Source organism: Ooceraea biroi, chromosome 14 (genome assembly GCF_003672135.1).
Source record: "Ooceraea biroi isolate clonal line C1 chromosome 14, Obir_v5.4, whole genome shotgun sequence".
In the NCBI taxonomy this organism is placed as follows: domain Eukaryota; kingdom Metazoa; phylum Arthropoda; class Insecta; order Hymenoptera; family Formicidae; genus Ooceraea; species Ooceraea biroi.
This window is the reverse complement of record NC_039519.1, coordinates 4,029,842-4,052,567: the sequence shown is the minus strand read 5'-3', so window position 1 is coordinate 4,052,567 and position 22,726 is coordinate 4,029,842. Positions and strand designations below refer to the sequence as shown.

The window sequence follows — 22,726 nt, the reverse complement described above, 5'->3', positions numbered from 1 at the left end:
TTAATATTCCTGAATATAAATATTCCTGAACGTTTGGTTTTTTATCAATTCATTAGATTCCTATTTCTATTGAGTTCGCGACCGTATTTTTTACAATAAGAATGTGAAGTATATGCAACAATAAAAGTTGCCACAGATGACAGCATCAATTGAGCTACGATAGCAATTATTGCGCGCGGTCCGTGATGTAATTTATTATTTCTCCTCTTATTTTAAAATCCTACGTGCTTCATCTTGCTTCCAGGAAATTGATTCGCGGAAAGATAAGTTGCAATGAGATATATGAACCTTGCTCGATGCGAGGTCAAAAGGGTTAAAAGAGAACGTATTTAAGCTTTAGATTGTATGAGGAAGTTAATAAAATGTTAACTGTATCATTTTCCACTGTACGTTGAAGGGTACTATTAAATGGAACAATTGATAAATTGAGTAACAAGTGATAGACTTAAAAAAGAATCAAGAAGCAAAATTTTTTGTTTTATCTTACTGCAGTTATTAAATAACAACCCTTGCATTTCTATAATTGCATATTTATAATGTATTTTTATTTTATTTTATTAAAAGTTTTATACGCTTGTGCTGGAATTATTCAATGCTATAAAAAAGTTATTGAACTCGGATTTCACACTTTAATCACGAATCAGTATAACATATTATAAATTCTTATTTATATGCTTATCACGTTGCCTAACTTAAATTTCGTATGAAGTAGGTAAAGGTCATTACTGTGGAGTGATTCTAAAGGTCATGAAATGATCTTGAACTCATCGCGACATCTTTGGAATGCCTGATGGCCTGAATAATACAGGAATAACCGAAGTCTACGTTATCGACTACTCTCTAATAATCTTTAGCAACGATATCAGCAGTTGGTATGTAAGATAAATAATGATAATAATATATATTTATATTAAATTTATATTAACATATTATATACTGACTGAGTACACAAATTCACCGTCACTTTGTGTGCTTAATAAAAAGATGTTAGCTAAATACATTTTCTTTTAAAACCGTCTTTTCTGTAACTGGCAAAAGTTTGAAGTAAGTTTTAAAAGTTTTCAATATATTATTTAAAAAAAAACAATTTATTCTCTAAATTATTTTCTATTCTCTTTATTCTCTAAATAATTAATCTCAATTACTTTGAAATTAAGTTCATCGATAGATTGCAATACTGTTTGTTTCATACGTGTGTCATCGACTCATCTCAATGACAGTAATTAATCATGCACAGATTCAAACAAGCAACAACTATTTTTCCATGAATTTGATTTCTTGGAAGGATCACATTTATCAATATCTTCACGATTACAGCGCATAAAAATAGAAAAATTCTGACTATCCATTCAATATAAAAATATATCAAAAGATTTTTGTATTGTGTCAAATATATGTATTTTTAAAATAATTTAATTTTTTTCTCTTTCTGTAACTATTTTTCATTCTTTATAGAATTTGTGTAAAGTCAGAAATAAGAAATATGTGATGGACTATTGGTGAAAGTATAATCGCGTCTACAAAGTCTAAAATTCGTGCTCCTCGATATAATCCAAGGTCTCAACATTGACTCATCGATCGTCTCAATATAATACAAAAAGCCATAACGAAAATAATCATCGGAACCAGTTGGGAATTAAATTCCGCGAGATTTGATTATTTGTACGGTGCAATTTGCGGTGAACGTTTGTTCCAAGGAGTACCACATTGAGACTATCGTGAAATTCTTATTTTTTGATAGCGTCGCTTAATAACATAACTATGACATAATGGTAAACATGCAACAATATTGAAAAACTATATAATGAGTGATAATTAGTATTACTTATTTTTTCGATTATACGGAGTTATTGATAAATGATGTGCCAAATGATTGAATGCTGATGGCCAGCAAAATCCCCGCAACGTCTTGGCGTACGCAATTAATGCTCTAAACTATGGGATAATTATTCACAACGCTGATTCATGCAGTACAACTTCTTCCGTGTTTGGAAATGAAACCGTCAGCGTAAAATTGTATTGTAGAACCAGAATAGAAGGTACACACTAATTATATACATATAGACACGTTCTTCGTGTCTATATTAGATTTATGAAAATGTAAAACAATGATACATATTCCGTACAAGATAGAAGAATAATCAAAGTTTATGTTGTATCAATTATTTCTTTGCGAACGAAGTTTTGCAAAAGAACGCAATATCAGAACCTAGAATTATTACAAACCATCATTTAATAGCAATTATCTGGCTTTTACGGCTTCTTTGTATGCTTGTTAAATCAGCATACCAACAATTGCGATACTGACAATAGCGGTGTATCGTATCGTGAGAACAATCTACAAACGTAATAACGTAATGTTGTTCCCGAAATCTTTTGAAATAAATTTGTTTTTTGGGATTTGTACATATTATTATTTCCTAAGCAGCAGTTATGTAGATTTATAGACGTTTATAGACGATAGTATTATACAATATAATAGATACCTAACGTTACACAAATTAATTATACAGTTATTAATAATACATGTACCACAATAATTAATGTTCATTTGCATATTCCAAATGTGAAGTCTCTTGTCATTCTAATATAAAAATAACGATTCATTAATTTATGGATTTGAATTCTCTGAATCAGCATCTACCTCCAAAAGGGATTATCGTTACGGTTCTCCATCACTAAAAAAGCGATTATTATTCCTAGATCCGATCTGACTCGATCAAGGCTAAACGGACTCCGCATTCTTTTGCAACCGACAGGAAGGTGAGGTGGCAGCTCGTGCGGTTTTCGTTACGCACATTTCGAATAATTTGATCGGTAGATGTTCCCCGTAACGATCGCCGTTGCAAATAATTAAGTATTCTAGAAAAGCAAGTTTGCAAGTTGCAATATTTTCTCGGTAAATCTAATTATTTCCGTTTGTAAATGCGCATCGTGTTATCAGTGACGTAAGTAGAAAATGTTGTTGAAAAAGTATTTAATTCGTATGTTACGCGCATGTGACGGTATCGGTGATAAGTATAAGAACAGTGCAGATAAAATATTATTTATAAAATATTAAAATATTATTCGAATTAAATGCTATTTCCGTCGGCCGAAACGTTGTGCCCTTTACATTTGTATTGCCAGCTTGGTCATCAATAAATTTTTATTTCAATTAAATGCTATTTGACGCAATGTTGTAGTATCTTGATTATTATATAATAATATTATCGATTCAGAGTTTTGTCTCTCAATTAATGAAATATGTTAAATATTGATTTTATAGCTTTCAAAATGTTCGTTACGTTGTTATGTTAACGGGATAAGTTCTTCGTAACTGTAACAGTTCTTAGTCTTCCATTATATAAGAGACATAATTATGAATTGCAAAATACAAGATCGAAGTACGGTTACTGATTATCATCTCATCGCATAGTAGCATAAGTTGGCATAATTTTTTCTCTATCATTTAAACGAGAACTTGAAAATGTAATATTATTTATATCCTATTGTGTCATGCATTTGTTTAAGATACTCGGAATCTCATCTCGGTTTTTTGGAAAAGGAGTGACATGTGTTCGTGATCGGTGATGGAACATGCAAAAATTTACACATGAGCAAAATTGACACGCAATAACATGATCGGCGGATACAACGTATGCGAGTCTAATCGCAACGTTGAGTGAGAGGCAAACAGGAAATATTAACTAAATTTGCATATGCAATTTGATCGTGATTCCAAAGCGCGATGCTGATAATTGTAGAAATTAACAGCTTTGCCACGTGTGTTTCAAATCAGAATCAAATATATTAATAAATCAGTTATATTTTTTAATTATTTAGAGATTAAATTTATATAAATTAAGATATAATATTCGTTTTTTTCAAAATTAATGTTACTGTTGATTACTTTTAATTATTAATTAAAAGGAAATCGCAATAATAGCGATCAGATAATTTTTAAGATTAACTTTAGAATAACGTAAGTAGTATCAAAATTATAATAGGATAGAATTTTAATACACATATGTTTTTAATATACTACATTTGATAAACATAAATCAATTTGTAATCAGCATGATGATCTCAATATCAATTTCAGAACGTACGTATGCTCAAGTTGGGAAATCCTGGAATTATTTCAGATTGTTTGGAAACTTTAATTGCAGTAACGGCTCTATGCCGGGGAATTATTCTCGGGGCATTACTCAAAGTATATGACGCTGTGTTACGGCCGTTACTGATATACATTTCATATCATTTTAGAATATATTCGTACGTACTTGCTTCTGCCCTTATGTAGCGACGAAAACAGTCTCTATATACTTATTATGCATAATAGCGTCGTTTAAAGGAGAGTTTAATGTGTCTTCTCGGTAGTCATCCATTAACAGATTTTAGTGGTTCTTTAATGAACCGTATTCTTCCTGAAGAATAAATACTGTTCTCATCATTTTTTCATTAGCTAATATTTTGCTCACTTTAAAAGCGATAAAAAGTGGTTAAACGACATTGCTATTATTTTTATAGTCTTTAATATCGATTTTCATATTTTTACCTTATTAACACTAGCTTTCCTTTGTACTTTCTTTTTTGCACAGAATCATAATTTTATACGTGCACACCTAAGATTTTAATTTGTTTATGATTTATTAGTTTTAAGTCACTTGCTGTAACGTGATAAGAATTTCTCAATTAATTTAAAGTATTCTAGAACAACAAAACAAATTAGAAAAACTTGCTTTTCATCAGTCTCTTTGATATTATTTAATACGTAAGCATCAATGTCGATGAAAAATTACGATAAGCATTTGCACACAGTTGTCATTATTACGTATATATGCATCTACTTATCAAGTTGACTATTTCTTCGCTCTTGAGTTTATTCTGCGTTCGCCTTGATCTTCGTCGGCATGCATAATTACAGCATCCTTGCAGCAAAGAGAAGTGTTCCAGAGTGCGTGTGTGTGCAAGCGCACACTGACGGGGATTCCCTCGGAAAATCCAAAAATCCGCGTCGTTACGCTGTTCCGGCGCAACGCGATATGCAGCGATATGCGTGGCGGAAAGCGATGGAGGTGGCTCCGCATTACATAATTACGTCAGGATCAACCGCGTGTCGGATCGATGACTATAAAAGCGGTGAGATTAAAGGATCGTCATACAGTGCATCCTGAGAACAGCGAACGCCCTCACAATGGCAGTTCGTACTCTTGGCGTAGTGCTCTTATTTTCATTTGTCACAACCCTTCTAGGGCTGCCGGCTGCAGTACCAGGTGAGAGGATAAACTGTGTATTGGATAAAAAAGAAAAAAAAAGATAGAATAGGATAAAATATAAGATTGTTACAATTATATGTGATAAAATTCTTTTACGACATGTTCTAATTTTCTCAACTAAGCCGTGTCTCTTTTTCTGTAATATAATACATTAAATTATATTTTATATCATATTATATATTACGTTATATATAACGATATTTTTTAAACTAATCTAAATTTCTATTTTTATTCTAAAATTTGTCTGTTGGTAGACTTACATATAATAAAAATATATAATTATAATTATATAATAGTAAATATAATAGTACCTAATTGCAATTGAACAAATTTAAGAATCACTTGGTGCATTTCTGCAAAAACATCTTTATATATAGAGAGAATTCATTATTATTTGTAACACAAGATTTCTATTAAATGTTAGATACGAGTAATTTGCAATTTTTCAAAGAAGCTATGAGAAATATAAAGATAAATAACGATAAGAGTACGATTGTAAACATTTATAACATAATTAGTAACGCAATCTTGTTCAGATAACATTAATGTTTTAGGAATCAAGTGAATTCGGAGAATAATTATTTCTTATTTCATAATCTTTGTAGATAACAATTTTTTAATAACTAATTGGCACTTTTGCAACAATCTTAAACGCTGAAAAATTAAAGAAACATCTGTGCAAAAATCTTGCGATCTCTTTTGTATGCAACAAGCAAGAAGATTGGCTTCTAAAATAACAGTGATGTCAGGATTGTATAATGTGTGCTAGAAGAAATTCAGTCGTACTCAATATAAAATTTCCGTTACACGTTTAATCTTGATTTAACTTTTTTATATTTGCTCATATAACGCTCGATTCATTTTTTATTCGAGTCAGACTCGGCTGTGAATACACACGAAGAACACACATTATCAACTGACCTGCAGCCACCACCGTTAGAAGAACATCATGCTACAGTCTACATAATTAATCTGTACGCCGTAAAAAATGGTAGCGGCAACACGTCGGAGGAGGTGTTTCAACGTGACGTGATCGAAGCAGTGCCTGACATAGTGGGTGAGTGTAAATCACCGAATGACATATAAAATACCTCATGTCTTATCGGAATCTCATTTAATGATAAATTTGTTTTGCCAGTCTCTAATTGATTTCACATACTGAGAAATAACGAATAACGAATATTACAAATACATTATAAATGAAAGAATGCATGAAAACCGATGTAATTCTCCTAGAAAAAAAACACGAATGTAACAAGTATGCTCTTGCAGAGCCATTGGTCACTGTTCTCCTAGTGGTGGAAGATAGTGAAGAAGAGAACGAAAAACCGGCCGACCTCGACGAATTTGCGGAGGAATTGGAAGGCCAAGGTTTCAAGGTCAACAAGATCGATCTGAACAGCCAAACGCAAGTGCTCAAGATGAAATTGGAGAAGGCGAAGGCGCAGAATATGATAGAATCAGCTTTGAAGCCAGTCGAGCGGAAGAACGACCGCAAGAAGAGGAGCTATTGCCTGAAGTGTGGCGGAGGATACGGTGGTCACGGTGGAGGATACGGTGGGTATCCAAGCGGGGGTGGATATTATCCTGGTGGTTACGGTGGCGGAGGCGGTGGTTATTATCCTGGTGGGGGTTATCCTCCAAGTGGCGGAGGTGAGTTACCTTCTCTTAATTGCTCAGATAGACAGAGCAAATACAGCTGGGGGATCATTTTATCTGCTAATTTTTATGTACGACATATACCAAAACCATCAAAATCTTTACTTTCTTTTCACAGATATTTTAGTTAAATTAAAATTTCCTTTAACAAAATTTTTTGGTAAGGAAAAATTGTCTTCAGATTAATTGGCCAAGAACAAAAATGTTGAATGGTTTCGGGATATATTGTATACATTCGAATCATTTTTTATTTTAATATATTCCGGATCTTAGCCATACGACTGTAACAACGTCATGAGTACTTAAGACTTGCGTCAAAATGTACACACTATTACGAATGTGAATTTATGATGCACATTTCCGAGAATTGAAATGCGTCTTCGTCGCGCTGGTGTCTCTCCAGATTTTCCTATATTTGGCAATTAAACTAATTGCAGATATTTTTTCAGCTATTTCATGCCTTGGTTTCAACAAAAACTAAATAATGAAGGAAAGCTATTGAATATTAATAAAAATTTCAGGATTCATAAATTACTAAAAGAGCAGAAACTACGCGTAAACAATTATTTAATTATTTTCTAACTATAAAATATAACGTGTGAAATTAATTATGTACATATGAAAAGAATAATCTAATATTTAAGCTATATACTGACTGATAATATTAGAAATTCTTGCTCGCTTGGCTATTGCCGATAACTTTACAAAGTGCAGCTGGAGTTTGCACATCACGCAATAACATAACATAATAAAAAAATATCTCATTTTAATTATGCATATTATTAACGTAAAACATTGCTACTGCTAAATTCCGCTTAGATAACGCACGCTTAATAGGGGCTTTGTTTAGGATATCAGAAAGAAGTTATACTAGTTGTGGTCGTACCTATTACAGGCCATCATCACAGAGGAGGAGGTTACGGAGGTTATCCGGGCGGCGGCTGCAGGACTTGCGGGTATTAATTTTATTATTAATGCAGCAGTTCCTAAAGATCTGCAAACGTAGATTGTACACAACACAGACATATACACACATAAAGCTATGTATGAGATTATTGGCCAAAGAATTCATCCGATTCAAACAATCACATGAAATCAAACAAAAGAAAACAATATTATTATAAATTGCGTATTTTAAAGTATAAATTTTAAAATTAAATTTTTATATTACTATTTTATTATACTACAAAAACGGTTTTTGCGGCTGCAAGTTGCAGCTTATGTTTCAACTTGGATTATAAATTTGACACACAACATTTTCATCCATTTATGCTACAAATATAGTTTTTAATTAGTACGATTTAGCTTGTCTTACAGACCGATTCTGTTCTTTTATTGATCATGATTCTTTGACATTTTAGTGGAGGTGGATACGGAGGTGGATCGTATTCTCAATCCTCTGCTTCGGCTCAATCTTCTTCTGGAAGTTGGTAAGTGCTACTATTCCGAACAATCATCTCATTATCGACACCTCGAGTGGTCACGTTTACTATGAATTAAAACACAATTTCCTTTTTCAGGGGGAAAAAATGAGCGGAACGTTCATAATCACGTGAACGTGTTGCCATTAATAATGTATGCTGCCTTCATGTTTAACACACGTACATACAGTGCAAAAGAGCGTGGATTCTTCGAACATGGATTCACCACAAATGACGTCACGGACAACAGCATTCGATAATCGGTCTCGAGGCACTGTAACGTAAAGCTTTCCTGTTCGGTCGTTTGTACAACGTACATACTTGTATGGCACATGGTAGCCGTGAATAAATAACAAAACAGGTTTGGCTCTAACAAAAATCATGATTCACTGTGTTATTCGGACGTAAACGACTTCCTGGAAATAATTGCACGTATCGCGATTGGTTTCTCATCGATCCCTGAAGCCGAAGAAGCGCTGCGTGTTAACGAGACGTGTCATATCCCCGCTCTTCGCGTGGCTCTAATGGTCCATTAATTTCTTCACTTTCCGATAAAGCTATACTTATGATAATGAGGCAATTCTTCAGCCTACACCATAACTCGTTTTTTATTAATTTCTAAATCCCTCCACGAGGTGGGAAAGTCTCCTCAACGAGCACTATTTTTCGAGAAACGCGAATCTTTTTAATTCCTTTTCGTTTAATCGCGGTATAATATTCTAGCAGTTATTATTATTTATTATTATGATGACTTCTCGAAGATACCCGGATGAACGGATGAAGAGAACCAGATTCTCAAATCCAGCGGAAGATTAGAAGACGAGAGTCGTAAAACGATGCAATATATGGAATATCAGCCTCGTCGGCAAACGATAAAGCACCAGTTGCTAAGTTTGCAAGGCGTAATCCGTTGCGCGTTATCAATTCGTTGCAATCCAGCGTGATCCACGAGCGGAATCCGCAAACTCGCTCCGGCTCTTTGCGACTCGCGCGGATCCGCGTCATAAGACTCATAAGTATTATAACTCTGTTGCATTTCCTCCTATCGGCGGGATCTAGGCGCCACAACCTTAACCGGGCTCTCTATAAATACGACCGGTACACGGGAGAGCGAGCTCCGCAGCCTCCGCAGCATCCGCAGCGAAACGATTTCAGAGATGCGCCGGCCGACTCTGTCTGTAACAGCGAGTGGCAACAGTAATTACGGCGCGAGTTGGGTGAACGTAACGGTAAAGTTCCGATTCTTTTCTTCATCTTCCCGCGCTGGACATGGAGAAAGAGGGTACTGGCGCGGAACGAATCACTCGCCGAAACGTGAAGCCGGTCCGAGACGCGATCGGAAGCGGGCTCGTCGGGAGCGAGTCTCGCCACGCGATGCGGACGACTGCTCGCTCGCAGAGTCGATGATCCCTTCGGCGACCTTATCGGTATTAACCGCTAAAAATAAGAATATCGTATTCTCTCTCTTTTTGTCTCTCGTCGAGTGTAAGGAAAGCAAATATAAGTAGCGCGATTCGTCTCGTGCCGATTAAAGTGGCCTATTCGCTGATCATTTGCCGCGTGAGTCAGCGAGCTGTCATTTTTTTCCTGTCAATTTCACGGCCTTTAACTGCAGCAGTCGCCGATTGCGTCTTACATTCTTCTTCAGGGTTTCCTACATTCACGTCTTACTTACGATTAACTGCTCCTCGTGCTTCTCCTCGAGCCTCCACACTGGAAAACAGAAGCTGTCGAAATTAAAATTGAAATTAAAATTCAAGTTGTTAGGAGAAATGTCGGATGAAGAATAAATAGAGAAAAAATAAAGGCCTAAATTAAGTACAAAAATATAAGTAACAGCAAGTTATGCGTTGAATACTTTGTTCGCGGCACTGCTTCAAGATGCATTGCTTCGAAATATTGGGTTGGCCAAAAAGTAATTACGTTTTTTTTTATATAAATAAAAGGCGAATTTTTCATGGGAAACAAAAACTTTATTAAACAATATATTGTCCATTTTGTTTGATTATCTTTTGCCATTTTTCAGGCAACTTCATGATTCCGCGCTCAAAAAGTTCTTATCTTTTTCAGCAAAAAACAATTACAAGAACGATTTGATATCCTCATCAGAAGTAAAGGTTTTACCATTCAAGGCGTTTTGCAAAGAACGAAACGAATGGTAATTTGATGGTGCCAGGTCTGGCGAATATGGTGGATGTGGTAACATCATGGTAACACATCCCATCCAAGCTGCAACAATTTTTCACGAGTGACCAAACTTGTACGTGGTCTAGCGTTATCATGGTGAAACACAACACCTTTGCGATTCACCAATTCTCGACGTTTCTGTTTGATGGCATCATTTAATTTATCCAGTTGACGACAGTATACGTCTGAATTAATGGTTTGATTCCTTGCAAGCAGCTCGAAATACACAATACCTTTAAAGCCCCACCAGACTGACAGCATAATCTTTCTTTGGTGAATATCTGCTTTTCAAGTGCTTTCAGCAGGTTCATCACGCTTGCTCCACCATCTTTTTCGTTTGACGTTGTTGTAGACGATCCATTTTTCGTCGCCTGTTATCATACGTTTCAAAAATCGATCATTTTCCTCACGTTTCAAAAGAGAATCGCAGATGTCAATACGCTTAGTGAGATGAATTTCTTTGAGCTCATGTCGTACCCAAATATCGAGCTTACTAATGTATCCAAGTCGTTTTAAATGGTTTTCAACACTCGATTTCGATACGTTAAGATTCTCAGCAATCTCTCGTGTCGTTAAACGCCGATTAGAATCGATCAGTGCCTTTATTTTGTCATCATCAATTTCGATTGGCCTTCCTGAGCGTAGTGCATCTTTTACATTAAAATCTGCAGATCGAAATTTAGTAAACCAATTTTGACACTGCCGCAGTTTTAAAGCATCTTCGCCATATACATCAGATAACTTTTTATGAGCTTGCACAGCGTTTTTCCCTTTTCGGAAGTAATAAAACAAAATATGACGAAAATGTTCTTTTTGATTTTCCATTTTGAAATCGACGGCAAACAATTGTTAACGAAATCGTGTACTTTCTTTTTCTAAAACAAACTTGAACTGTGAGTTGTTAACCTACATAATGAATTTGCGGTTTAGAATGAAGTTAGTTACATTTGAAGACATGTATGTCCATCTATTGGAAAAAAACGCAATTACTTTTTGGCCAACCCAATATGTCATGGCCAAGATAATCTGTCTTCCTGGGATTTTGCATAATCCAGAAGGAAACGCACTTCTTGCTGAAACAATCGTAGTCCGTGCAACAACAATGAACGGATCGTGGGAGTGACGGCTTGCTGACGCAACGATCCACATCGGCTCGTGGAAAATGTGGGTCTGCGGGTCGTCGAACACCCATTGACTCCGATCGAACGTGTGCTCTTCATTAGACACGACACTCTGCGACTCTCTTCTTCGTTACCTTCTTTTACAAAGTGCACGTGTGCAATCGCGCCGTATTTTCTGGTCGTTGACCGTCGCCGGCCGGCGAACTCGCGGTGGGCTGCGGTGGCCGACACAGCCGCCAGGAAAAACTGGGCGAACAGGGGCACCCCGTAAAAACTCACTCGGACGAGTGAAGTAATTGTATCTTCGGTGCCTCCCTCGAGAGCTGCTCGAGGAGCGCTCCGGGATCGTCAGAAATTCGCACGTGCGCGCCACTTTCAGTGCGCACTTCATGCGCACACTGAAAAGGTACGCTGGTATCAGAAATGTGGTATCTGGATGATACTGACAAGTAGATACTTAGTAGCCAGCAAATCTGTGACACGTCAGATTAATAATCCGTGTCGTGTCAGACACGTATAACGATGAAGAAATGAAGTATATTGGTGTCACCATATCTGCGTCCCATGCATTTTCTTTATTGCTCATCAGCGCTAATATTACTCGTAAAGCAGCTTATGTCCTGTGCTTATCGTATACGATCGGCTATATGCAATAAATATTTGATGCTACTTAATACGTAAGATTGGAGTTAATGCTGATTTAATCTTGCAGAAGTTTAGCAAAATTTATTTGGCAAAACTAAAATCCTGCTTCTTGCGATGCTAAATCACTGCGATAAGAGAGCGCCGCGAGCGCTGCGATTAATAATCTGTGTCACTTCGAATGATTCATGATCACTTTATTAACACGAAGTGGCGTTTCGTTAAAAATATTCGTGGCAGGTTAATGATAGTCTTTAGGCGTGACTCAACACACCAGCTAATTAGACGAGATTGATAAGAAAATCGTTCCAGCGAAAACCGGATTCGTGCGACTGCAGCCAATTAACGGTTCGCGGATGATCGTGTCACGTCAACGAACGACAAGGTATTAATCGGCAAAAAATCAGATGATCATAGATCGTCGAGCTGATCGAACACGATCGATCGCTCAAAGATCGCATTAATATAGTGATCGCGAAATTACGCAGCCAGCGATCGGATCACTCATTATCACACGCGCGAATCAACGGTTTCGTATCTATTATATCTCATAAAGACGCATAACGCGGGATTCAGCCAACAAGATTAATCTGACTTTCATCCCTCTCAATAAAGACTGTTTAGGAAATAAATATACCCGATGATACGTAATATTAATCATGTCGTCCGGTGTGCACGCAACCTGATTCAATACTTCGTTATCTCACCTGTTATGACGATTCCGCGCTGAATTAATAGCGTTACCGTTTCGTTGCGTCCCGCGAGCGAGTGGACTGCGTTCCAGATACATCGGCCACAGGTACGAGAATCGTACATTCTCGCTCGTGCGAATCGCGTAATTCATCCTCGCGCTTGGGTGCCGAATTCCATTTCACTTGTTTAATTCGGTCGGACTCAATTATAATATTCCATATTGCCTTTGCAAGCTCATTTCGTCAACTGTACGAAAGACAAATATCTCGTGCAAGCACACAAGACTCTTTTCTTTTCTGTAAAATGGAATATCCAATATCGACACAGCTTCGTAAATTGTCAATGCTCAACCAACCACATGTACAAGAATAATATTAGGGGTGTGATTTAGTTTTGAGGGTTTTTTTTGCTCAAAAACGCATGTATTTAAATATGATAATGAATGAATACCTTAATCAAAATATTTTCCTTCGTTTTCTATAACTTTTTCCCATCTTTCTGGCAAGAGATCGATTCCACCACGATAAAATCACTCTTCTTTTCAGTTGATCTATTCGTCGACGAATTTTCGCACCTCTTCCAAATTATCAAAGTGTGTGTCCTCTAAAGCGTGTTGCATCCACCGGAACAAATAATAATCGCATGGAGCAATGTCCGGAGAATACGCGGGGTGCGGTAAGACTTTCCATTCGAGCTCTAATGGTGTTTCTTTCACTGATAACGCAACGTGAGGTCGAGCCTTGTCACGAAGAAGAATCACTTTCCGTCGTTTACTCGCAATTGGTGGTCGTTCTTGGTCCAATGCTTGCTTCAACTTGTGCAATTGGTGTCGATAACGATCAGCCGTGACAGTCTCGTGCGGATTTAACAGCTCATAGTACACTATCCCACCAAATACAGAGCATTACTTTTGAACCGTGAATATTGCGTCTCGGAGTGAATGTTGATGGTTCGCCTGGATCCACCCATGATTTTCTGCGTTTCGGATTATCAAAATAGATGCACTTTTCATCCCCAGTAACAATCCGAGACAAAAGACTCTTCTTTTTTTGCCTGGCGATCAACGAAATGGTTCGCAATGGCACTTTCCGATAATTCATGTCGAACCCATTTCCCTTCTTTCTGAATTTTTCCCATTTCAGGTAAATGTTTGGTAACTGTTGTACGATCAACATTTAATGCTCTGGCAAGTTCTGAAGTGGATCGTGTTGGATTTTCGTGCAATAATGCTTGCAAATCTGCATTTTCAAGCTTTCTTGGTTGTCCCGAGCGTTCTTTGTCCTTCACATCAGTATCACCACTTTTAAAACGTCTAAACCAGTATTCACACGTCTTAATTGATGGGGCAGAATCACCATAAGTTTCCACAAGAATTCTATAACCGTGAGCCGCAGTTTTCTTTTGATTAAAAAACAAAAGCAACGCATGTCGAAAATGCTGTTTCGGAAGTTGCATTTTTACGATGATATAAACACGACTGTTATTGCATCTATTGCTATAATGCTACCAAATGTCATGGATAATGTCAAACTGTAAGAAAGAACAGTTATCGGAAACAGCTATTGGAACAAACTGACACTACAGCCATCTGTTGCAAAACCCTCAAAACTAAATCACACTCCTAATAAATAAAATATTACACCCGCGTATATATCTATCGCGGTCGGATCAAGCTATTGTATTACGTAAATTCAATCATAGCCGAGTATTAATAGCACGCCGCGGACGATCTTATTTCATTGCACCTTGTCGGTAGGTGTATCTACATAAAATATGGGATACGTCAAGCGACGTGGTCCGCTAACGAGTGCACTCGTAGCAGTCGCAGTCCCTTAAGCGCGATCACCTGTTGGCATCATCATCCCAGGCATCGGCAATAATCGTAATAACGACAAGATAGCAACTGAGAGGGCCGGAGGGGAGGGAGGAGGAAGGGTGGTACAGGGACGGGATGAAATATCATCGTTGCACCCGCAAACGCGAAGTCGCGCCTCATTTTCTACGACTCGATGCCGCGTGACTCAAGATCGCCGGCGATTAGGAGTACACGACCGGACTTTAATTTAATCCCTCGCGAGTCTCGCGGGGGTCGTAAAGGGAACCGGTTGCATACGACTGGAATTTACATAGGAAAGCCCGCGTACAACCGCGCCGGTGCAATGCATGCACGCATGCACGCACGCATGTAAGTACGGCCGGTCGGGCTTTTCCTTTTCGCTCGTTCGCGCGGATGGAAATGGCTTTTTCTCCCTGCGCGGCCGCGTAACATTTTTCTCGAGTGGCTATTCCGTGTCCAAACGGGAATTCCGTGCTAAACCGATCGGCATGCAGCGTGTGCATCGTGTGTTTGCCCGTCCTGTGCGCGCGCGCTACTTCGTTCGCGATTTACGAGACGCATCGAGGTCGTTGCAGTTTTCAAGCGAGTAGGTGGACGCAGGTGGTTCGCTTCGAGCAGCAAACTCGAAAGCACGAGGAGGATCAGCAAGAGCGAGTCGAGCGATGCAGATCAGATAATGTGGAGCCACTGCAGATCGGAACCCCGCCGACCTTCATCAATAATCCCGCGTGGCCTAGATCACAATGGAGCCATCCTGCTTGGCAATTGCAATTGATCTAGTCGCGCCACGTTCCGTGTAACACGCATGAATCGCATGACGATCAGCGGACACGGGTGCGAGTGGAGACTAGCAATTACTCATAGTCGCTTCGACAACGCGCCGCGAATTAATCGTGCGATTAATTGTCTTTCTTAAGACGCTGCGTCTTGTCTATTCCCCGCAAACTTGAAATACATTCAATTAAACTTCAATTAATCGCCGTAAATTCATACATGCCATAAATAAATAATCTATAATAATATATTACTTGATAATGCTAGAATATTAGTTTCACGAAATTTCGTTAAAAGGCAATATTTCCCTTCTGCCGTTTTTCGTACTTGCCTTTCTCTCATCGATCATCAACGAAAAATATAGCAATTAGTTTATTGATATATTATATGAATTTGGTTTTGCGAAATATTTAGATAGAGATTCAAGAAAGAGTTGCTTAGGGAGATTAAATTCCCGTTTACGAATCACCCTGTACCTTTGATCTATGTGATTGATATTCACTTCGATCCAAGAGTAGGGCGGGACCCGGAGCAACTCGTTCCGCAGCCTATCAAGGTAGACCAGTAGAAATGGCGTAAAATGGAAAGTGACGTAATTTTAAGTCTCCCTTGGATGCTGTCACGCGAGTAAGACGATAGCCGGCTCTCGCACCTGTCACCACCTGTGCGGAGAGCCGCTTCCCCGCGGCGAACACGGAGGACTGAGGGTCGAATAGTGATCCTGACCTTTCCTCCAGGATACGTCGATGCTCTCAAGGCTCATATTCGTCGCGATAAGACGGCACTAAAACGAAAGGAAACAGAGAGAGCGAGGAACTAATCACATCTCACACGTAGCTTACTCCTCCTGGTAGCTGTAATTATAGAAAATTACTTAATTAGCACTGTAATTATCTTAAATATGGGGAACCGTGTACCGAGATTGATGGCAGCAATGTACTTGCTGTTATTTGCGAACTGTTTTTGGAAAATGTTCGTTCCAACATAAAATTTACGTTTATTTGTAGCGCTTATTGATTTAACGAATAAAACAGTTTTGCTTAGTAATATTTTGAGATACGTTTTTCGAAAAGAGTCGAATTAAAGGAGAACGAGTCTAATTTTATTTTACAAATTTCGTCAGGGGATGCAGAAAAATTATATTCGCGTTTCAAACCCCTCGTGCATCAAGATTACACCCGAGGAAAATACGCAATTAATTTCTAACTTATGATAGTATAAATAGCAGATCGTATTTTATATTAATTCCTACGTATGCTGGCGGCATTATCTGAGTTATGTTCTTCACGATAACGCATTTACGCGGGAATGATTACATTCCTGCTTGACCCTGCGAGCAGGCACGGATGGATCTCCGGTCCGTGGCTGTAAAATCAAGAATTGCCATTTACCAGGCTCAGTCGTTTATTAAATGAGGTACTAACGTTCTTTTTCATCATACGAAGTGCTTATTAAAAGCACAATCCACATGGAAATATTGTGCGACATGCGTATTCGCTCACTGACAGCTCACTCGCGCGCCGCGGTTTAATTAAATTACCCTGCAGGACAAGATTGGCGGCCGATGCATGTAAGTGAAGAATAATTTTTCTTGCAACAGAGACGTAGGCGGGGGAGAATGTTCAGTAACGAGGAGAACGTAAAAATCTAAATGACGAAGTAGCAGTATCGTCCTCGAGTCCTCGACGAAGACATCTCGTACAAGAAAAAGAAGAAAAAAACGCGCAGATACTATTGTTGCATTATGGAATCGAGCCAATCAGCACCGTACGGCATCGGTAATACGGATAGAGAACACACTTGAGGAGATGAAGTCCAGCGAGAAAAAAGCGATACGGTTAACGGTAGCTCGCTGAGTAGGCACGGTTGTAAAGTGAGCTTTACCAGGCTGAATCCTGCCGACGTGAAGTAAGGACTCGCGTCATTTAATGGCAGCCTTGGTTGACGCCGTTTACTGTCCATCGTCGTCGTCGTATTTCAAAGGACTCTTTCGGTTCATTACCGCAAAACGACTTTCCATCAGAATCGCTCGCGGGAAGTGAGGGAGGCCTGTCACAGCGTGCGTCGTCTTTGCTTTACAAGATTTGCCGAAGGTTCGTCGTTTGTACACAGTAAAAAATAAAATGTTAATTTTAACATTTTTTGCATGTCCCAGAAAGTCCACTCTAAATTTTAAGTTAAAGTAACTCATTCGTCATATGTTACTTCTTGACAAACTAGAAATGTTAAGTAATTAACACAATACTTTACATTTATTTTTGTTATTGTGACTTTAAGTGTGATGTAAAAATAACATACGAAGTAATTGAAAACTACATGGAAGAGAAGTTACAATAACTCATCAGAAAAGTTGATAGAACATTTTCGTTCGTACAATATGAACATTTACTTTTTATGTTATATTAACACATGATAGTAATTATTTCAACTTAAATTATTTTTGATAGAAACATTTAATTTTAGTAAATTTGATTATTTTATATGTCAAAGTTCATGATTATTTGAAGATTTACTTTAACTTCTTTTAGAATGTTAAACTGACTTTGTGACATGTTGATTGTTTAAAATTATTGTGTTAAAAACATTTCAAATAATATTCCATTTCTAAGAGACATATACAAAATGTTAAGTTATGAAGGTAAAACAGTAATGTAACATATAAAATTGTTATAAAAATAATAACATATCAGTTGTATGTTAATTTTACATTGAAGTAATAATCAAAACATGGCAACACAAGAAAATTTTAACATATGGACGCACAATTTTTAACGGTGTAATGAAGGTTTGCGGTGACAACATTTTTTGCTAAGCACATTTAGCATGCAAAACGGCGCGCATTGCTGTGGTTCTCAGGCAAATTGTCAGGTTGTGTAATACACCGATTGACCATATATAGCGATATGGAAGAAGGAAAGCGCACAAGGTGCTATACCGATGAACTCGCCACGTAGATAACTATCAATGATTTATCAGATCTTATTACACGCCGATCGATTGCGACCTTCGATCTTTAAAATGCGCTGATGATCCTGAAATTAATCGCATAATACCGAGTAGGAAGGAGCTGCCCAAGGTTTCAGCTCTTCAACGGTCTGCAGGCTGCGTACTTAAGCGCTACAAGATTACGTTGTGGTATTTACGCTATTATATATCAAATACTCTCTTCCAGCTCTCGCAAAGCATTACTTTACATTTGAAGCGCCAAGGTACTAGTACTCGATCAGAAGAAAACAGAAACATCTTCGTACAAGGGTCCGCTCGTCTTCTGATGTCTGAGAGATAATTTTGTGTACGTGGAACATGAACGATCGCGCCAGACCTATCATCATTACCGGCATCATCAAGGGAAGGTACCGCGATAAGTTGTGCTCGTTCGGCTCGATTGCCGAAAGTAAAGGAGAGCCTGACTTTTTGTTCTGATATTAACGGAACGGCGTTCCTGAATCGGTGTTAATCCCGAGGGGCCTCTTCGTAGCATCAGCTGAAGGGTAGGGGTCCGTACATATAAAGGAGAGAGCCCCATGCTCCGGGGCCCCAGTACCGTTCAAAGATGCAGACTACCGGGACGCTGCGTGGTACCAGGGCCATCTCCCTTTTAGCACTCCTGGTACCACTCATTGGCTATGCCCGTGAGTACAATCGACGTTCGAAATTTCCGCCAGGAGAACAATTACGCGACCGCATTGTGGAGGATCAGTGTATTGTGTGCTGTGTGTTTGCAACTCGGAATTTATTTAGTGCGCGCCGTTCTGAAGATTTCCGCCGCTCGCAAGTAATAAGTTTTAAGGATTTCATGAGTTGCAGAATATTCCGCAAATTCCACGAGTTTTTTGCAATTGCAGATATCGCAGATCTGCGATATCGAATTAAGAGGAATGTCTCGAAAAAAGATACAGCCGCCATTCTCGAATTACGCGCGAAAGAAAATTGAAACGTTTTAGTGCAATAAGCTTCGTGAAAGCAAATAGCATTTTATTCTTTAATGAATTTTAAATGTAATCGATTAAAACAAGAATACTTTTATATAAAATATTTATATAAAATTTATACAAAATATAAAATATGTTTAATTAATGTTTAATTCTTTTATATTTATATTTAATTCGAATAAATTTATTTAAAATGTGTAATTGTAGAAGAAATGAAGCTAAGGATTTGGAACACACACACAATTGCACTTATCGCCTAAATTAAAAAAAAATAGAACCAAAAGCAGGATAAATATCAGAAGACGGCCAACATGTTCTGGTCAAATTAGCGATTGCCTCTTGCGATCCACACGTGGGATCTAACTGAGCGTTTAATCTAGCTAATCCCTATGCACCTGATTAAATATCCGCATTGCTATCACAGTCAATAAGCTCGCCTTGTCAAGTGCGTATTTTCAACGGGATCATTCGTGTTAAGCACACGTACGCTGTTTCTCACCGTTAGGTACTATTTTTGCTCTTAACTTTGCGTATCTGTATTTATTTTCTTTCTAGATTCGAGTCCCCTTCAATATTTGCCCAGCATTCCGGGATACGTTCCTGTTTATATAAGATACGGAGATGAACCATTGGAGGAAATAAATCCTGATTTGGCCGAGGCTTTCGGGGAAACATCGAATTCGATTAAGGTATTAATAATTCGATAAGCATACATTCTTGCTCAGTAATAATAAAAAAAGGAAGGGCAAAATTGATTAATTTTTGCAAAGTATTAATTTTGTGTTACGTGATAGAATTTGCAAAAGTTGGACACGCTCGTTCGCGAATCGGGCAGCTTTAAAGATGACGACATAGACGCGTTTCTGGAAGAGTCAAAGAAGCATACGTATCCGTTGCACGTGCGACAAACGGAGAGCCGATCGTTCGCCAGTGTCAACGACGAATCAGGAAGCGGGAACCCTAATAAACCAAAGTTGCTAACCATCTATGAACTACCCGATGATAATGAGGGCAGACGCAGACGTAATCGGGAGAGAGCCAGGATGAGAAACCACCACCAGCCCTCGAAACCACCCGCGTTTAAGGTATCGTTATAAAAGCAATTAATAATTGAGCTGCATGTATTTTTGCAAACTGATTTTCAAATTAAATTGCGAAAAAAGAGATTTCGAAAATCAGATAATTCACGTAATTTTCTTTTGCTACATCTATAATTTTGCTATCTGGTCGCGGATAAAAATCGCATTAATGATTCAGTAAACATTTATTCCATCATAATACTTTTACCATTAAAAATAACGATTGCTTCACGTAGAGCAGCAAACGACGCACAGAATTTCCGAGAAAGGGAATTACTGATTTGAATATATTATTTTTTCGATTTCTGCACATCTATCTTATTTGACGTCCGCGTATAATCTAAAGAGAAATCTATGATTCAGCTGAGACGTCGTTTGTAGCTTTATCGACACACGGCCACGTATTTATAGAGATCCTATCTACGGATGATTGAGTTTTATAAGCCGGTTTGCATTGTTAGGATGCGTAAACGAACAAATAGCATTAAATTATTTCGATATAACAACTATACAATATAAATTCTTGATTTAAGTGATTGCTTCGTGTAAATACTGTTAAAGATATACGACTCGTTGTTTAATGAGAATTAGATTTTATATTAACTTTAGAGTATTATTTATAATGTGCATATTGCAACAAAGAAATTCAATCCTTAATTATTGTATTTAATATCTCTTTGTGTTTTTTTTTTCTTTTCTTGTATTCAATATAGATACATTTTTCACAGGTCAGTCCACTTTCCGAGCCAGAGAAGGAGGAGCTGAGAAAACTAGCGATTGAAGTTGAAAAGGAAGAGACCAAACCGAACGAACTCTACGTGCCGAGTTCCAAGTATACCGAACCACTTGGAAGCATTCACAATCGACATAACGTTCGCAATTTCGGTGTACCCATAAAAGTACAGAATCCCTTTGACGAGTCCTCGATGAATATACCTGAAATTCCTCAAGCCGACTTTTCGAGACCTTCGGATGAACACGATATTGCTATACCTGAAGCTGACAAAAAAGGACCATCCATAGTTAAGGAACAGCGGCCAGCTACAATTCTATCAAATATAGATAAACTGTCGCCCATCGATCTTCCAGATGAAAATAAAACCAGTGGGGATATTACATCTGAAGCTGCTACGCCGAAACGTACGTCTGTCGCGGAAACAAACTCGTCAGAAACTCCTCAAGTTATAGATCTTTTAGAAGCCTCGCGTAATCACGATGTTGCATCTGATGCTGAGAAAAAAAAACCGCCTACGAAAGTGCAGCGTCCAGCAACGATCTTGTCAAATGTAGATAAACTTTCACCTATTGACTTGCCAGATGAGAGCGACATCAGTGAAGATAATAAAAGGAAAGACTCTGCAGAACCAAATGACGAAATTACAATGGATTAGATAATCATTTTTTAGAGTAAAGTCTTTTGTAACTTATTTGTAGTGATACTGGCCAAGGACCACCAGCGTTGATTTTTAGTTAAAAATTCTTTGGAATTTGATATTGCGAATTTTTCTAGATAAACAATTCATGAAAAATATTTGTTGCAATGTGTAAATTTTGAATATTATACGATATAATAATTAACTTTAGCTAGCTAAAATTGATTTCCAATTATGTCATAGTTATGTGCTTTGCGTGAAATTTGCCGCAGAGAATTTAAAAATAAGAAAAAATGTGATGAGTTATGGATACCTTGTATTATATTATAAACTAAGCAACAAGCACCAAGCTAAGCCACTTCCATAAAAGAGAAACGAGATCCTACGATTCTAATTTTACTATTTATGAAAAATGAGATGACTATTTATGAAGAATATTTCATTGCACAGTAAATATTACAGTCTTCTTGGTGTTATATTAATAGTGTAGCTGTTACACTGCTTTCGAGCTTATAAAATTTGTTTACGCATTGTAAATGATGTTAATAACATCGTGTAAAGTTATTTTGACATATTTCTAATAAAATAATTCTAATGAAACTGCTGCAGATATATTCACGATAGTGAATAAAAACTCAAATATTATATTTTATATTTTCGTTATTTGGAAAATTATTTATATAAAACAGATGATCAAATATGATTATAAGTGTAAATAATATTTCGAATATCAAATGAGATAAAAGA

General features: G+C 37.5%; 2 protein-coding genes and 1 long non-coding RNA gene across 5 annotated transcripts; 2 read left to right on the top strand and 1 right to left on the bottom strand.

The window, feature by feature from the left end:
* Positions 1-870: 870 nt before the first annotated feature.
* Positions 871-22,574, top strand: LOC105286412. 2 transcript variants are annotated; one of them, XM_011351363.2, is made up of 6 exons: positions 871-876; positions 14,404-14,410; positions 19,134-19,227; positions 20,083-20,216; positions 20,322-20,612; positions 21,335-22,574. In XM_011351363.2, the coding sequence occupies exons 3-6, from the start codon at positions 19,149-19,151 to the stop codon at positions 21,995-21,997; spliced, it is 1,167 nt and encodes a 388-aa protein (XP_011349665.1). In that variant the 5' UTR covers positions 871-876; positions 14,404-14,410; positions 19,134-19,148; the 3' UTR covers positions 21,998-22,574. The 2 variants fall into 2 exon arrangements, with proteins under 2 accessions (XP_011349665.1, XP_011349659.1); XM_011351357.3 differs by lacking the exons at positions 871-876; positions 14,404-14,410 and having other exon boundaries at positions 19,109-19,227.
* LOC105286431 lies at positions 2,051-5,029 on the bottom strand. The gene is made up of 2 exons (XR_895238.3): positions 4,266-5,029; positions 2,051-4,112 (listed from the first exon to the last, which is right to left on the bottom strand). It is a non-coding gene; the product is annotated as an uncharacterized LOC105286431 (long non-coding RNA).
* Positions 5,125-8,720, top strand: LOC105286420 (keratin, type I cytoskeletal 10). 2 transcript variants are annotated; one of them, XM_011351373.3, is made up of 6 exons: positions 5,125-5,258; positions 6,139-6,318; positions 6,534-6,914; positions 7,816-7,876; positions 8,282-8,350; positions 8,441-8,720. In XM_011351373.3, exons 1-6 carry the CDS (start codon positions 5,180-5,182, stop codon positions 8,451-8,453), a joined length of 783 nt encoding a protein of 260 aa, XP_011349675.1. In that variant the 5' UTR covers positions 5,125-5,179; the 3' UTR covers positions 8,454-8,720. The 2 variants fall into 2 exon arrangements, with proteins under 2 accessions (XP_011349675.1, XP_011349682.1); XM_011351380.3 differs by having other exon boundaries at positions 5,128-5,258; positions 6,534-6,818.
* Positions 22,575-22,726: the final 152 nt, after the last annotated feature.